The sequence below is a fragment of the Primulina tabacum genome, chromosome 15 (genome assembly GCF_025594145.1).
Source record: "Primulina tabacum isolate GXHZ01 chromosome 15, ASM2559414v2, whole genome shotgun sequence".
Taxonomy (NCBI): Eukaryota; Viridiplantae; Streptophyta; class Magnoliopsida; order Lamiales; family Gesneriaceae; genus Primulina; species Primulina tabacum.
The window spans coordinates 5,823,864-5,842,898 of NC_134564.1; the positions used below are offsets into that span (position 1 = coordinate 5,823,864).

Below are 19,035 nucleotides of genomic sequence, written 5' to 3' on the forward strand. Positions count from 1 at the left end.
GTAATTCATAACAAACTACTGTTCATTCACTACATATCAGGTAATGAAAACAACTCTACTTCTGGGTTCGAATCTCCACGCTAAATCTCAATCTCTCATCCTCTTCTCGACCCTGATCCTGTCCCACCTGTTGTCATGCACACATACAAACACAACAACAGCCGGTTAACTCCGGTGAGAAATATATTCCCAGTATAAACAACGTAGACATGCAATCATATAAACAGATATTAAAGCATGGAACAGTTATCAATAACATGCATTACAATCTAAAAGACATGAATCGATATAAAACTGTAAATCAGACTCTTTGACTCATAATCTCTGACTCGACTCTTCTCTAATCTAGGGATCCCGGTCGAATAAGAACGCAACATTCTCCCACCTACTCTCCCAGTTAGATGGTGGTACGTTCTTATTCTCAGACTTTGGCATTCTATATTGAATCTCTACAATAGGAGTCGATCTACTCCTAAGCACATCGATATCACCAAATGTCCAGTGACCTGGCACTTCTGCCAATGACTAGGCACATCTGCCCAAGACTCTAACTCATGCTTTGCTATAAATCAATAGACTAAGTATATCAATCTCATGAATTGCAAACATCAATGCAATAAATAAAGTATGTGGTTTTGGGAAACTCAAGTCGAATCTAACTCGAGTCGTATCTTCTCGGTTTAACATTGATTTATACCTTTCTTTTGTCGATCTGACGAAGTCTTGAATTCGAAGCTGTCAATACTCAATCTGGCAATGACATTATTGAGAAGTACAATATCAATATACAACCCAACCAATACTGGATATAATCAGAACCCAATCTAATTTTGTTTCGACGGCATAACAGCACAATCTCGATATACCCAGCAATACAATATCAACAGATACAAATCATAACTCATAATCGATAACAAACTCAATCTGATATAAATCTGTATATTCTCAATCAAATCAAATCTGAAAATGATAACAATTTCATACGGTATCTTTTCTTCGATCCGGTTTCGATTCTACAATTACAACAATCTCAAGAACAGATAATATAGATCAAACTCTGATTCCTTCAATATCATATTTTCAAATCATAAAAGAAAGTAGTAAAACTTACGTCCTTTTGAAGTCTTTGTCGAGAGGAACACTGTACTGAAGTCGGATTGAAAATCAGACGGTCGGATCTTGCGCAAAATCAAATTCTAATATCAAGAACTTGAATTTTCTCCAGGGACTTCTCGTTTCTTTCTGAAGCTTCTGAGGGAACAATGAAGAGTTCATATATATATTATGCATGGCCAAGAAACATGGCTCACTCTTCAAGCTGCACGTCTCGTGCATATGCGCGACCTCCATCGATGCATATGCGCGAGACCTATTGGTCTCGGCGCCTAACATTTCTTCTGCTCGCGCATATGCGCGCCCTGACCCCGCGCATATGCGCGAGACCTACTTTCTCGGCACTTGTATCTTTCACATGCTCGTGCATATGCGCGCCCTGTCTCGCGCATATGCGCGAGGTTCTCTGCCCTGCTCGCGCATATGCGCGCCTCGTGTCGCGCATATGCGCGAGACCTTCTGTCCTCACACATACAATATCACATGCTTTACCAAATCTGGTCTCGGAGTGGTCCGTCTATAATCACATCAATTCATAATCAATAATTAAAGATTAACAGAATAAAAATCTCGGAAATTACAAAAAATTTCTTATATCTCCTTCAGGTTGTATATATAATCCTGTTTAGTAAAAATATTATGAGTCTAGAAACTTTCTTTTGAGATAAAAAAAATATTATCAATGTCTCTTTGCCTTAGATATTCTAATTAATTTTGATCAAATCATGTTCACCTATATGCTCATCGCTGAGGTGATATTTACCTATTAGATGTATAATTTTAATATGGTTCATAACATCCAATATATGAATTCCACATCAACGATGAACACGATTGGTAGACAATATATCAAAATTGATATTATAATTAGCTAAATTACAGTTTTTTAAAGATAAAGATAGGAGATATAGAAAAAAATAAAAATAAAAAGGAATGAAATATTGCTTTTTTTATGTAGGAATATTGCTTGTTATGAATATATTTAAACACAAATTAAATGAAATAAAAATAGCAATTGTTTCATATATGACATCATTGACGTTCGTTTTGTTAGTTTTTCTATTGATGGATATTTGAAAGAATTTAATTATATTATTTTTCGAGTAATTGAAGTTTTAGATGATTTACTATAGTAACTGGGAGAGCAATTATAAACTAATAAGAATGAGCTATTAATAAATTGCATTTTTTTTTTTCAGAATTGTTTGTGGATTTTTAGTGTAAAAGTAAAGGTGGAATGTATATAATTTTTTTAAATGTAAAAATAGCACTCTCTTTTGAACACTGCAAAATAAAGATATAATAATAATAATAAGGGATAACTATATTTACAATTTTTTATGTTTGTCATAGCTGCAAAAAATCAAATCATATTTAAAATTGATTGTGAAAAATAACAAATAAATCCAAATAACTTTTAAAATTACAAACACTCATCAAGTTTGTATTTATCTTAAATTTTACACTATTAGATTTGTTTGTATTTTACATTTTTAAGATATTAAATGTAAGAAAAATAAAAAAAACTTGGGTGTATGTAATATTAGAAGTTACCATATTTGGTTGTTATTTTTAACAAATTTCAAATGATATATATGTAATATTTAAATATAGTTTGTATTTTTTTTGTTATTATGACGAACTTCAAAGGTGGTATATGTAATTAACCCGATAATAATAATAAGATGTGTGTTTTTCTAATATTCATAATAAGTTAATAATTGGCCAATTAATTTGTTGGAATATTATGAGTTTCAGAGTTTGACAAATAAATTCGCAAGAGAACTGAAGAATCAAACTGATCGGACGTAACCATAAGATCATAACTGAAAAAAGATTTATCGGGATTAAATGGATTGAGAATAAATAAGTCTTAAAACAGATGACATGAGGTTCAGTAAACGAATTGTTAATTATAACCGAAAACTTCACGTAACTGAACAGGAAAAACTTTTATCAATTGAAGTATTTGAAACTGAAATTCCATCAGTTAAAACTGATGTTGACCTAGGTTAACTAATCTATCGATCAGTTGACTCCTTATCAGTTAGTCACAGTCATCAGTTGTAGTATCAACCGATAGACTGACAGTTCGTACCAAAGCAGAATAGATGAAACAGAGCATAGCAGTATGATACTTCGTACTACTATCAGATAAAGTTAATCTACTTAGACTAAACGACGATTCAGCATATATTAGTTATTAAATACATTCAATATGACTGTTAGAATCAGATATTATATATAGCTGATCGATTCAGTTAAAGAAGATTGGTAAAAACACACTGGACAAACTATCTACAATCATCAATCGGTTGCGATATTTATTCAAGCAATTCTCAGTTTATAAATCGCATACTCAAGCTCTTATTTCATTGCATTTATTTATAGCATTCAGTCTACTCTTTAAGAGCAATTCAGTTATTTACTGTAAGGTATTGAAAAACTAAGAGTTTCAATTTGGCAGTATATAAGTCTAACTGAAGTGGACTATTACAATCCGTTGTAATACATCAAAGTCTTTTAGTGAAAAACCTATCATTGAGATAGAAGGGGCGACGTAGGATCATTTGAAGACTTCGAACATCCATAAAAATTGTATGTTATATTTTATTATCTATTCAGATTTTACACTATCTCAATCATTAGTATTCAATCTATATTTCAGTCTAATTCCACACTATCATTAGTTGACTGATTTATATCGACCAACAAGATTTGATGATCAGTTCAATTAAAGAAATAATTTATATTCAAAAGATTGCAAAAGGCTAAAGTGTTCATTCAACCCATTTCTAAATATCTAACTGCATGGATGATGAACAATCACGAATTTTGCCCATTATCTGTTGACCAGAATAGAAAGTACTGATTTCTTGCCTATCAAAGCACTATTTGCGATTTTCTAACTCTATATCTATATATAATATATAAAAATAATTTTCAACCAGTCAATTAAGACACCAACTAATTTTTTTTACCAGTTTTCAAAATACTAAGTTATTTTTTTTAACATTTTAAATATCCCTTTCCTAATCGTTTTATGCATATACAAATATCTTATTGGTGTGATGTGTGAAACGTTATTATATGTAATTAATGATTAAAATTAATGAGTAAAATGGTTCGAATAATTATTTAAAATACAAATCAAATAACTTGATTATACATCATACTAAAAAACCAATTTAAAACTAAAAATTTTAGAAAATAGAAAACGAAGTATAGATTTAATGAAATTTAAAAATTGATGCAAATATTTAAAGAGTAGGTCTCTTGTGAGACGGTCTCACGAATCTGTATATGTGAGACGGGTAAACTCTACCGATATTCACAATAAAGAGTAATATTTTTTTATGGATGACCCAAATAAGAGACCCGTCTCACAAAATACGACACGTGTAATACCTAAAATCCATCGACAATTCGTAAAATTTGCTCCATTGAATCGATCGCAAAACTCGCTCTCATTTCCAAAAATAGCAGACATCTCCCGACTCATCCTCCCGGCCATTATATTTATCCTCGGCCTTTCTCTATTTACTTTTCCTTCTGCATGGATTCTTCTACACATCTCCCGACCCACCCCACCTCCTCTGCATAGAGAGAGCGAGGGAATAGCTTAATTCATCCAATAATATTCGAAACGAAGCTCGTCAGAAGATACTTGCAATACAAAAAGATGGTTCAGGTCAAGAGAATACTCTTGTTTGCCTTCTTTTCTGTGCTGGTGGCCAATGTCTATGGCCACAAGAAGAAGGGCGGACCCGTCGTGACTTATGACGGGCGCTCCATGATCATAAATGGGAGCCGGGAGTTGCTGTTTTCGGGTTCCATTCATTATCCGCGGAGCACTCCCGAGGTATGCAGTGATTGATTAAGTTCATTGTATGTAATTTAATACATGGATATAAGGGGGCCTTGTTAGATTGAAGATTATGTGTGTATAATGTATCTAGATGTGGACTGATCTGATACTCAAGGCTAAAGAAGGTGGGCTGAACGTGATACAGACGTATGTGTTTTGGAACATTCATGAGCCTGTTCAAGGACAGGTGAATAATCCGATTAAAACAGTACCCTTTTCTTGGTTTGAAAAATGGTAGAATTCTTGATTAGTTTAGGGTTCTTTTCCAGGAATCTTACGTTTGTGGTGTTAATATTCTTGTTTCTTGGTGTTGCAGTTCAATTTTGAAGGGAATTATGACGTGGTGAAATTCATCAAATTGATTTGGGAGCATGGGTTGTGGGTAACCCTCAGGGTTGGACCCTATGTTGAGGCCGAATGGAACATGGGGTACTAATTATTTCAACAAATGATAACCTCAGATTTTGCTCAACTTACTCACTTCAAATTAAAAAATTTCAAAAAATTCATGTATGAATCTTGTTCCTTCACAGAGGATTTCCATACTGGCTAAAAGAGGTTCCCAACATCACATTCCGCTCCTATAATGAACCTTTCATGGTAACTATTCGAGCATAGCGCGCCTTGTTTTGTCTTCTTTAACAATGGAATATGACTCATGATTTCAAAATGCAGTTCCACATGAAGCAGTACACAGAAATGGTCCTTAACTTGATGAAAAAAGAGAAACTTTTTGCTGATCAGGGAGGTCCTATTATCATGGCACAAGTATGTTTCCTTATTTACTATCATATAAATTCATTCCACGAATTGAATGAATATCATTAATTCACCATTTCATTACAATGCAGATCGAAAACGAGTATAACAACGTCCAGCTAGCATATAAGGAAGCAGGGTTGAAATATGTCAAATGGGCAGCAGATATGGCTGTTGGTTTATACAATGGCATCCCCTGGGTCATGTGCAAGCAAAGGGATGCCCCACAAACAGTGGTATGTTTCTGCTTGAAACTTTATCCTTTTTTTTACCCTTTTGTGTGTGTTTAATGGAACATTAATTTAGTGTCATTGGTTCTTTGTTTCTACGATGTTCTTCTTTTGTTTCTTCAGATTAGTACTTGCAACGGAAGACAGTGCGGAGACACATTCCCTGGTCCAAATGGCCCTAACAAGCCTTCACTCTGGACTGAGAACTGGACTGCACAGTAAGTTGTTGAAGCCTTAGACAAGCTCGAATCACTCAACATTGAAGCTGCGTGATTCACTAAAACAAATTGGTTTTCAGGTATAGAGTATTTGGAGACTCTCCATCCATGCGAGCAGCGGAAGATATAGCATTTGCTGTTGCTCGGTTTTTTGCAAGGAATGGTACCCTCAACAACTACTACATGGTATGAATATTATCATGTGGTATCATATTCCAAAATTTAAAAAAAATAATTGCTCTTTTTTGAATAAAATCTTGATGCTGAAGCTGTTGTAACTTTTCCTAGTACCATGGTGGAACGAATTTTGGCAGAACAAGTTCATCTTTCGTGACCACTCGTTACTATGATGAAGCTCCACTAGATGAATATGGTAATCAGACAGAGAGTTGAATAAAAGGGAACTGATTCAAGAAAGGAGATCACTTAACTTGTCTCTCTGTTTATAGGTTTGAAGAGGGAGCCTAAATTTGGTCATTTGAGAGACATGCACAGGGCTTTCAGATTGAGCAAAAAGCCTTTGCTTTGGGGAACTCAACACGTTCAAAAAATCAGCCCGAATCTTGAGGTAAACAAACTCGAGACACAACGTGCCAATTTGCGTCGGATCATTGATTTACCACCCATTTCTCTTTTCAGATCACGACTTACGAGAAGCCAGGGACAAACATCTGTGCTGCGTTCTTGACTAATAACCACACCAGGGCACCTGCAACAATCAACTTCAGGGGCGTGGACTATTACCTACCTGCTGATTCCATCAGCATCCTCCCTGATTGCAAGACTGTCGTTTTCAACACTCAAACGGTAAAAGAAACTCGAATGATTTTGTGCTCTTTGCTATGAAATGTTTAATTTCAGGACTCCTGATTCTCCTCTTCAATACATCTGCAGGTTGTTGCACAGCATAGTTCAAGAAATTTCCACGCATCAAAGAAAGCAAAGGTCACAAAATGGGAGATGTACAAGGAAAGCATTCCAAGCATCAAGGACATGGAAGTAAAGAGCAAGACGCCTAAGGAATTGTACGCCTTTACAAGAGATACATCAGATTATGCCTGGTACAGCACCAGGTATGCATTCATAAAAAGTACACAAGGAAATGAATGTATGCTTTTATGTTCGAAGAAAAAGAGTTGATCTTTATTGTTGAAATTGTGTAGCATCTCATTTGAAAGTCGTGACTTGCCAATGCGTGCTGATATCCTTCCAGTCCTTCAGATTGCAAGTCTTGGACATGCTTTGCTTGCGTTCGTCAATGGCGAATACGTTGGTAATCTAATGTGAAACCAGTAGTTATTATATTTCTTTGCGGAAAATAAAAGTACTTCCATCAATAAGGATTTCTTTATTGTTTTTCTAGGATTCGGGCATGGAAGCAACATTGAAAAGAGCCATGTTTTCAGCAAGGCTATAAACTTGAAGCATGGAGTTAACGATATCACACTGTTGGCCATGACAGTTGGTTTCCCTGTAAGTTACTAGTTACATGGCGTCCACATCTCTCAACAAGTAAATATAAAGTGATCTGATAAACCAGTCTTTCTGGTTTCGACTCTTCTAAGTGTCCTAACATCAATACATTTGTTCATTATCGACACGGTAGTGAAAGAACTATCATGAAATCAATATTGACAACCTTATCATATCAGCATCTCAGACGCTGAATCGAGATATGTTCCTCGAAAATGAGCTGTTGTGGACGTTGGCCTTTTATAAGTTGTGGGCAAACTACTTGTCTTCCATTGAATACACTAATAGCTATGGATTGACTCGTTAATATATTGGGTTTTTCCATCAAATATGTTAGTTTTTGAATTAAAGTTCTTTTCTTCATGTTTAATCAATGTATTTTTCTTAACAAGGAGTTTTTCTAAGAAAATTAAATTTAATTCGAAACGCAGAACAGTGGAGCATACATGGAGAGGAGGTTTGCAGGGCCAAGAGCTGTCACACTACAGGGTTTAATGTCTGGAACTCTTGATATTACTATGAATCACTGGGGCCAACGGGTAACGTACAAGTGATGAGTTAGACATGTAGAGTTTATGCAATTCATTCGCAACTTCAAAATCGAGTTGAGAAAATAAATGTCCAGGTTGGTGTAGCTGGAGAGAAGATGCAATTATACTCAGAAGAAGGATCCAGCAAGGTCCAATGGCTGCCTTCTAAGGGGCCCGGTGGAGCCGTCACCTGGTACAAGGTAACAGATTATCAATAGAAAAACCACAAAGTTCAAGAAAAGAACAAAAATTACACGATATTTTCTTTCGACTGGACAGGGATATTTCAATGCCCCGGAAGGTACCAGCCCAGTTGCTATCAGAATGACGAGTATGGCGAAGGGAATGATCTGGGTCAACGGCCAAAGCATTGGCCGATACTGGGTTTCTTACCTCTCAGCCATTGATAAGCCCACTCAAGAAGAGTAAGTTTTCTCCCACGCAATGCAAGTGCGTGTCCATGTCCCATAAACAAGAATGGATGGTTATATTTTACAGCATCAACCACTTCAAGATTCTACTCGAATTTTCAGGTACCATATCCCAAGATCATACCTGAAGCCAAAGGGGAATCTGTTGGTGATATTCGAAGAGACAGGAGGGAACCCAGATAATATAGAAATCTTGACAGTGAACAGAGACACAATATGCAGTGTGATCACAGAGTACCACCCACCTCACATAAAGACATGGGAAAGGAAAAACAACCAATTTAGAGCGGTGGTGGATCCTGTGAAGGCAGCTCACCTGACCTGCCCGGACAAGAAAGTCATCAGTACCGTTGAATTCGTGAGCTTCGGAGAGGCTGAAGGCGCATGCGGTGCTTTTGTACGGGGGAAATGCGATTCCTCCAAAGCTCACAAAGTTGTCGAAGAGGTATAAATTTTTCTCTCACGACATACTCTAATGTTTCGGCCTCGTGTATCCCGTTGATGATTGTGTGCACTCACTAATTTGTGGTTTGAACAGCAATGCTTGGGCAAGACCGAGTGCACGATTCCATTTCAAAGAGAAGTGCTCGTTGATGCTGACAATGATTCTTGCCCTGATATCGCCAAGACACTTGCGATCCAAGTCAGATGCGCACACTCAAAGTCAAAGAAGAGCAGTGCTTGACTCGCTCTCTATCTATGTAATTTGCATGAAAAAATGGCAGGTGTTGTTGATTCATTTTATTAATTCCATCCATTTAAGTAGCATAGAGCAATCTTTGGTAGCATCAAGAAAGTTGACAACCGTGTTGTCTGTGCTTGTCAATTAGAATCGTGATTGAAGATCATCGATCCAGTGCTATAAATATGATCAATATTCAATGCGTTAATTGTTCCCAATACATTGCTTTATGTTTATGAGAATAAAGAATAAACATTATCTAGCTTTTATCATGCTCCAGGCATGTATTACAACAATAAAGTTGATAACACATATACAAACATACACATATATATGTACATGCTAAAAGCGATTTTATTTGAGATAAAATTAGTTAATATAATTAATAAAAACACAAATTATAATTTTTTTAAATTGATATTAATCACATATATGAAGTTGGTATGTTTTTACGTATTTATTTTAAATAATTTATTTTTCATTATATCATTTTGTTTGTTATTTGTCTACTTTTCTTAAGTTCTTAGTGAATGCAAATATTTTTTCATCATATTTAGTATCAACTGTCTACTTTCTTGGTCGTAAATGACATGCTGATTATATATTTTATGCATATCTTGAACTTATAATACATTATATATGAAAATATCGATTTTCTGTCTAATCTAGTTGATTAAGCTTTTTCAGCACAATAATTTATAACAACTGAATATCTTTAAACAAAATATTATTACAAGTGTACATGTCAAGTTTTAATAACAAATAGGATATCGTCCGACAAAAGTTGATTATACAAATCTACCGCAAGAACAATTTTTAATTAACTTTTACAAAAAGTTGAATAAATTAAATTGAAATTAAAATAAAAAGATTGAAATAAACATAATATAAATAATTTAAAATAAAATAATAATCAAACAAATATTAAAATATCGGTTAATGCACATATCTTTTAATCTTCTATAATGATTAAATTTCAATTCTTAACAATGTTTTTGGAGGAATTCATTATTTTATGAATATATTATGTTGAGTTATCCGAACTAATTCAACAACATGCAATAACCAAGTGTCATTTTGTTATTTAATAACTGCAATCGCAGCAATGAACGACAAATACGGTTCAGAGACCTATCCAGCTAGAGATGCAGAAGTTTGATCTCGAGGTCTATCCTAGGGGCAGAGCTCCTAGATTATCCACCTTGACGGTACAATGCACTTTGATAGACCGTATTCGTAATGGACAATCATTCTACGAGCAATTGCAAAAAAGACGATCAAGAGATGAGTTTAAGGGTCGTAAGCTTTATACAGTGAGCGTTGGAATTGTAAGATATAGAGGAATGATTTTATTACCTAGAAATGATTCGATTTGAGGAGATATATTGTCAGAAGCGCATACAGCGCCATATTCCATTCATCTAGGAGGCACCAAGATGTATAAAGATTAGAAAATGCTTTATTGATAGCTAGGAATGAAACGAAGACATTCGACGCTTTGTATCTGAATGTCTAAATTGCCAGCAGATGAAAGTAGAGCATCAGAGACCAGCAGGGATGCTCAAACCTCTTCCTATCCCCGAGTCGAAATAGGAAAACATTATCACGCAATATGGGTAATCATTGGTCGTCTTACCATGTCGGCGCTACTTCTTGCCGGCAAAGACGACCTTCTCTATGACGCAATATGCAAAGCTTTATATCCGAGAGATAGTCAGATTACACGGAGTCCCAGTTACCATCGTATCTTATATAGACACGAGGTTCACATCATCCTTTTGGAAGAGTTTGTTGTTGGAATATTTCATGTTCGCAATCTTGATTTTGATGTTAACAAAACTTGTTATTTTGTTACTGATAAATTTACCTAAGTGACCAGAGCTGAGATAAGTTACGAGTTGTTAAAATCGCAAACTGAAGACGTCAAACTGATCGCACAAACTGAACCAGTCGAACTGAAATGTCAACAAACAGTTCAACTGATTGTCCAGCTGATAGGTTGTTCAGCATGAGAACTTCAGAAGCCCGGCCAGCTGATAAAGAGTTCAACTGATGAAGAGTCCAGCTGACCAGTTCGACTGAAAGAGTGAAATCAGTTCAACTGATTTCACCAGCCCAACTGAATATCAGTTCAGATGACCATTTCAGAGCATCAGATAAAACCAATCAGCTGCAGATCAAGACAAGCTTATCCAAGTGGATTCCAGCTCAGCACAAGGGTACAAATCAAAGGACAATAATAGACGTTGCAGCAGTGCTTAAAGCCAAAATGTTCAAGAATGGTTGTCGAAAAGTACAAGACAAATATCGAGGAACAGATTCAAAATGCAACGGATACAATAATTGATTTTCACTGTACGATCAAGTTTCACGCCTATAAATAAAAGATGAAAATAAGTGAATATGAACGAAGAAAACCAGAAGTGTGTGAAGTTCTAAAGAGAAACAGGGCATGCCAACTTCGTAGTATAGAAGCAAAATTATCAGTATGTGAGAACACCTTCGTATTGTATTCATAGTTCATTTCTCACACACGCACACACACCAACACTCACATTCACAGAGAGTTGAGCTTATTGACTAGTTGAGTGAATCTTGCACAAAGACATAAAACTTGTGTATGTAGTCTTTGACACATAGATGTTAAACAAGTGTTGGCTGAAAGGTGTTGTCTTTAGTCTAGGCTAGGAGTTCAGTTAGGTAGTAGGGTAAGTCCTAAGCTGAGTGGATTTATACAAAGTGTTTTATAAATCAAAGTCTTCTAGTGGAACCTAACCGAGGTGGTAGAAGGGGTGACGTAGGAGTATTTGAACTCTTCAAACATCCATAAACATATATTGTGTTATTTCTGTTTAACTGCTTTTTTTGTTTTTAACTGATTTGATCAGTTCAGCTGATAACAGTTCAGTTTTGTCCATAACTGAACTGATATAAGTTAGAACTGATCCCATATAATTTTCAGTTATTCAGTTGCACATGATATAAAACCGATCAGTTTTCTTAACGAAGGATTACTTTGAGTATTTTCCGCTTGGTTTGTAAATCAAACTCGATTTAATTCATCGGTGATTTCATTCTTAGAGCACGAGCTATTGCAGCTCATTGAGAATATTGTGTTTGAAGAACCTTCAAATGTGCCCGGACCGATCCATCATTTGCATTCGTAATGAGGAAGAAGTTGCTATTTAGTACAACATTCCATCATCGGACAAATGTCAGTCCAAGAGGGTGATACATATTTTAGAAGACCTACTACGAGCATGCGTGATCTATTTCCATGGGAATTGGGAATCGAAGTTACCATTAGTGGAGTTCACCTATAACAACAGTTTCTAGTCATCTATAGATATGGCTCTTTACGAGGTACTATATGAAAGGAAATGGAGATCGCCTATTCACTGGGGTGAAGTCGGCGAAAGATCAGAACTTGGTCCATAGAACGTTCTGCATACTGTATACGTAGTAATCAAAATCCAGGACAGGATGAAGACAGCTTAGAGTCTTCAGAAGAGCTACGCTGACAAGAGAAGGAGGGACCTTGAATTTGTCGGAGTTCACGTCTTCATAAAGATAACACCTATGGAGGGTGTTATGAGATTTGAGAAGAAAAGGCAAATTAAGTCCAAGATTCATATAACCATTCGAGATCCTTGAGAAAGTGGGAACACTAGCCTATCAAGTAGCACTACCGTCGAATCTGGTAAGTGTACACAATGTGTTCCATGTTTCGATGCTAAGGAAGTACATGGGTAATCCTTCACAGTGTACTAAGCTTTGAGCCGTTTAGCCATCATTGAATCCTGTCATACAAAGAAAAGCCTATTCAGATTCTAGACCGACAGGAGAGGAGACTACGGAACAAAGTTATCAAGTTCGTCAAGGTCAAGTGGTTGAATCATTCCGATTAGAAAGCTACTTGGGAGTCGAAGCCGACATGAGAGTCATTACCCAAAGCTGTTTGGTAAGCCTTAATTTCGAGGACGAAATTTATTTAAGGGGGAATAGCTGTAGTGCCCAAAAACTAGAACACGTAAACCCTATGTCTGATTGAATTAATTTATTTATTTAGTTAATAATTTAAGCAATTCATGTTATGTGTTAAATTATTTTAAAAATATATATATATATATATATTTTATTATGCAATTTAAAATGTTTTCATGAGTTTTAGTCTTTAGACGAATATTCGATTTCGAGCCACGAAAGGAGACTGAAGACGATTAAAATATTAAAAATTTAAAGTTATAATTTTTATTTTAAGTCAAGAAATTTATTAATTTAAAATATTTTAAATTTTAGTATTTTAGGGCTACATTTAATTTATGGAGTGAAATAGAAATGTTAAGTATTTTAATTAGCAAAATTTGGAAATAAGGGATTTAAATACGTCAACTCGAAATAAAACGTTTTATTAATTATTTTTATGACTTAAATAATTAAACTAGGTTGTATTTAATTAATGGTAGAATTTAAAATTTGTAGTACCTTTAATTTCAAAAGTTGTAAGGTTAAATTAGTAATTTAAATTTTACGGACTTAATTAGTAAATTTAATTAGTGTATTAATTAAACACCCAATCATTATCTCATTTAAATACAAGAGTCCTACCATATCCTAGACATAAATCACACGCATACACAAAACACACACAAAACACACACTTTTTCACACACAGTTGGTCGAGAGTATACAAGCAAGGATTGTTTTCTTTTTTCCAATTCCTCCTAGTAACTGTCGGCAGAATTTAATAGGTGGGGCCAACAAGTTGGCAAATTTGAATTGAATTGGAAAAAGAAACGTGCTGAAGGAAATTTCGTGGAATTTCAGGTAACGCGTTTTTAACGCGTGTTCACACGGTCAAGAGGCTCTATAAATAGAGCTCCCCCTTCATTCTGAAATCATCCCTTCTTCGAGTTTTTTCTCATCTTATAAGCATTTGAGTGCTTAGTTCTATAATATTTGTGAGGTGTTTTGTTCTCCTGTATTAAGAGAGTGTGTGTTCTCTTTGGAAACACAGTGAGTGAGTTGTACACCACAAAATATTATAGTGGAATTCTTTTCATCTTGCTCAGTGGTTTTTACCCTAATATTTTTTAGGGGTTTTCCACGTAAATCTCGGTGTCCATTTTATTCTTTATTTTCGGGTTTTATTATCTCAAATTCCGCACGTGGGACCAACAAGTGGTATCAGAGCCTTGGTTTAAAATTTCTTAAAATTCTGAGTATGCTCTGTGGTTGCAGCCTAGACTGATCTTCCACATCAGAAAAGATTTTTTGAGATTTTTTATTTAAGGCGGGATTATTTTGTCCGGTCTTCTAAAATTGTTATAGACATAATGACAGGAAGGTACGAGATAGCAAAGTTCAACGGAAGCAATTTTATGCCTGTGGAAAATATAGATACAAGCAGTTTTAAGAAAGGAGAATTGTTTGGCGGCTATTGGAGATAGACCGGTGGAGATTGCGGATGATGGAAAGTGGAATGAGATGAATGATAATGATGTTGCCAATTTACACTTGGCTATAGCAGATGAAGTTTTGTCAAGTATCTCTGAGATAAAAACAGTCAAAGTTATCTGGGATACTCTAACAAAGATGTACGAGGTCAAGTCCCTACACAATATGATTTCTCTTCGGATGGCGGAATCCTCATCGATGACCAACCATATCAATACACTAAATACTCTATTTGCCCAACTCACTTCCATGGGGCATAAAATAGTGGAAAATGAACGTGGGGAGCTTCTACTTCAAATTCTACCAGATGCATATCATCAACATTACCAACAATATTCTTATGGGCTTTCTAAGATTCGACGATGTCTTAACTGCAGTTCTCGGAGAAGAAAGCCGGAGCAAGAATAAGGAAGATAGGTTGGTAACCTCGAAGCAAGCAGATGCTTTACCGATGATAAAAGAAAGATTCATGGACTGTGACTCCAGTGGGAGCCAAAGACGAGGTAGATCAAAGTCCAGAAGTAAGAAAAAAATATTTACAGCTTCAAATGTGGTGGTAAAGGGCACTTCAAGAGAGAGTGTACGAGTATCGATAAAATTTCTCAAGGAAATGTGGCCAGTACTTCAGGCAGTGGTGAAATATTATTCAGCGAAGCAGCAACAGTTGCAGAAGGCAGACACAAATTTTGTGACACATGGATTATGGATTCAGGAGCGACGTGGCACATGACGTCTCGGAGAGAATGGTTTGATCATTATGAACCAGTCTCAGGAGGATCTGTATTCATGGGAAATGATCATGCCTTGGAAATCGCTGGGGTCGGTACTATTAAAATTAAAATGTTTGATGGCACCATTCGCACCATACAGGAGGTACGACATGTGAAAGGACTGACGAAGAATCTTTTGTTCTTGGGGCAATTGGATGACATCGGGTGCAAAACTCGTATCGAGAACGGGATCATGAAAATTGTGAAGGGCGCGCTTGTGGTTATGAAGGCGGAAAAGGTTGCTGCAAATCTGTATGTACTTTTGGGAGAAACACACAAAGAGGCAGAACTAGCTGTTGCATCAATTGGTTCAGGAGAAGAATTAACAGTGTTATGGCATAGAAAGCTCGGGCATATGTCAGAACGAGGGTTGAAAATTCTCTCAGAACGGAAGCTGCTGCCGGGACTTACAAAAATGTCACTACCCTTTTGTGAACACTGTGTTACCAGTAAACAACACAGATTAAAGTTTGGCACTTCTACTGCCAGGAGCAAAAGCATATTGGAGCTGATTCATTCGGATATTTGGCAAGCACCGATTGTATCCCTAGGAGGAGCGAGATACTTTGTCTCGTTCATTGATGATTTCTCTAGGATGTTGGGTGTATCCAATCAAGAAGAAATCAGATGTTTTCCAGATCTTCAAAGATTTCAAAGTGCGGGTTGAACTTGATTCTGAAAAGAAAATCAAGTGTCCGAGGACTGACAATGGAGGAGAATATACCAGTGATGAATTTGATGCATATTGTCAACATGAGGGCATCAAGAGACAATTCACGACGGCTTACACACCTCAACAGAATGGAGTGGCGCAGCGGATGAACAGGACCTTGTTGGACAGAACAAGAGCTATGTTGAGGACTGCGGGTCTAGAAAAGTCATTTTGGGCGGAAGCAGTCAAAACCGCTTGTTATATTATCAATCGTTCTCCTTCAGTGGACGAGAGCATTGGAGCACTGTTAAGAGGATCCTTATATACATTAAGGGTACCTCGAATGCTCCATTATGTTATGGAGGATTGGATTTTACACTCAGGGGCTATGTCGATTCAGATTATGCAGGTGGTTCTGATAAGAGGAAATTTACTACTGGTTATGTGTTTACGCTTGCAGGAGGAGCAGTAAGTTGGGTTTCAAAACTGCAGACAGTTGTGGCGTTATCTACAACAGAAGCGGAATATATGACAGCTACTCAAGCTTGCAAGGAGGCAATATAGATTAAAAGGTTATTGGAGAAGATCGGACACAAACAAGATAATGTTCCTTTGTTTTGTGACAGTCAGAGTGCCTTGCACATCGCAAGGAATCCAGCCTTTCATTCCAGGACGAAACACATTGGAGTACAATTTCACTTTGTGCGGGAGGTAGTAGAAGAAGGAAGCGTGGATATGCAGAAGATCCATACGAAGGATAACATAGCTGATTTTCTGACCAAGCCAGTGAACATTGATAAGTTTGAGTGGTGTAGATCCTCAAGTGGCCTAGCGGAAACGTAAGCAGCAGGAAATGGCAAGATTGAAAGGATGTGTGGAGATGTGTTTGATTCTCAATCAAATCTCCAAGTGGGAGAAATGTCGGCAGAATTTAATAGGTGGGGCCAACAAGTTGGCAAATTTGATTTGAATTGAATTGGAAAAAGAAACGTGCTGAAGGAAATTTCGTGGAATTTCAGATAACGCGTTTTTAACGCGTGTTCACACGGTCAAGAGGCTCTATAAATAGAGATCCCCCCTTTCATTCTAAAATCATTCCCTTCTTCGAGTTTTTTCCAATCTTATAAGCATTTGAGTGCTTAGTTCTATAATATTTGTGAGGTGTTTTGTTCTCCTGTATTAAGAGAGTGTGTGTTCTCTTTGGAAACACAGTGAGTGAGTTGTACACCACAAAATATTATAGTGGAATTCTTTTCATCTTGCCCGTGGTTTTTACCCCAATAATGTCGGCAGAATTTAATAGGTGGGGCCAACAAGTTGGCAAATTTGAATTGAATTGGAAAAAGAAACGTGCTGAAGGAAATTTCGTGGAATTTCAGATAACGCGTTTTTAACGCGTGTTCACACGGTCAAGAGGCTCTATAAATAGAGCTCCCCTCTTCATTCTGAAATCATCCCTTCTTCGAGTTTTTTCTCATCTTATAAGCATTTGAGTGCTTAGTTCTATAATATTTGTGAGGTGTTTTGTTCTTCTGTATTAAGAGAGTGTGTGTTCTCTTTGGAAACACAGTGAGTGAGTTGTACACCACAAAATATTATAGTGGAATTCTTTTCATCTTGCCCGTGGTTTTTACCCTAATATTTTTTAGGGGTTTTCCACGTAAATCTCGGTGTCCATTTTATTCTTTATTTTCGGGTTTTATTATCTCAAATTTCGCACGTGGGACCAACATTAACAACCTTGGGCAAGCATCACACTACCATCCTTGATTTATTTAGCCATTTTTCGAGCCATAAAACGTAGCAATCCGTCTCCGTTCGGCCTCCAGTTTCCCGCGCGTTCGTTTGTCAATATTTCATTCGTTTTAACGCAAAGACATATCTAAACTATTCTTTAACATATCGATGTTGTTATATTATGTGTTTTGATGTAAATCATGCATGAAAATTCATTTTTTATATGCAAAACATCCTGCAAAACTATTTGAAACCGTTTCTGAAAATTCTAGTGCATGACTCACATTTTCTTGAGAATTCTCGATCGAAGGCTTCAGTTGGATCTCCAGGGCTGCTACTGTTGCTGTATGGCCATAGTTTAGGGTGTGTTTAGATTCTGATAAGTGGTCCAGGTAGGGTCAGTAGCTGCTGGTTTAGCGTGGGAAGTAGGAGGCGCGAATTATGGCGTGTGGGTGCCGTTCTTGGGTTCGGTCGCTTGGATGAGTGCATGGATTGGACCTGGGCTCGGGCCTATGGTTTACTCAGTCTCTAAGAGTCCTAGGGTGGTTCATGGGCTGGTTGGCTGAATAAAAGGCTGGAACTAGAAAACTGTAGCTGCACAGGATTGGGGTGCGTGTAGGGGCTATAGGTATTCGATCTTGTGGTTCAGTGTATGGCTGGACCAAGGCTCTTGGCTACGGTTTGGGGAATGTCTTAGGGTCCTAGGATGAGTCTTGTTATGATGGTTCATGGTCTGGAGTGGCAGTTAGGTGGCTGGAACAAAAAGAACTACAGCTGCACAGAATTGGCCCTCACATGAGGGGCTCTTATGGTATTGCTTGTTTTGTGAGGCTTGGGCACGGGTATGGGCTGTAAGGGCTGGACCAAGGGCTTAATTTGTGTCTAAGTTTCGAGTCTAGGACTTGGTTCAGGTCCGGTTCACGTTGGTTTAGGCGTGGAGTCGAGAGAAGCGTAGAAGTGTCAAATTGTGCGTCACCATAGGTGTTTTCTTGGATAGGCTGTTATGTACGGTTTTAAGGTGGTTCGATCATGTTTCGGGGATGGTTTGGGCACTTGGACATTAGGTTAGGACATTGACTAAGTATGGTTTGAGTCTCGAGTCGTTTGGGAAGTCG

The 19,035-nt window shown here is 36.9% G+C and overlaps 1 protein-coding gene across 1 annotated transcript; it reads left to right on the forward strand.

Moving 5' to 3' along the window:
* The first annotated feature begins 4,668 nt into the window (after positions 1-4,668).
* Positions 4,669-9,566, forward strand: LOC142527925 (beta-galactosidase 13-like). The gene is made up of 19 exons (XM_075632920.1): positions 4,669-4,975; positions 5,073-5,168; positions 5,298-5,410; positions 5,515-5,581; positions 5,657-5,749; positions 5,833-5,976; positions 6,094-6,188; positions 6,269-6,374; positions 6,477-6,561; positions 6,638-6,756; positions 6,828-6,995; positions 7,083-7,261; positions 7,352-7,461; positions 7,552-7,661; positions 8,093-8,200; positions 8,287-8,391; positions 8,471-8,616; positions 8,725-9,067; positions 9,161-9,566. The coding sequence occupies exons 1-19, from the start codon at positions 4,796-4,798 to the stop codon at positions 9,305-9,307; spliced, it is 2,514 nt and encodes an 837-aa protein (XP_075489035.1). The 5' UTR covers positions 4,669-4,795; the 3' UTR covers positions 9,308-9,566.
* Positions 9,567-19,035: the final 9,469 nt, after the last annotated feature.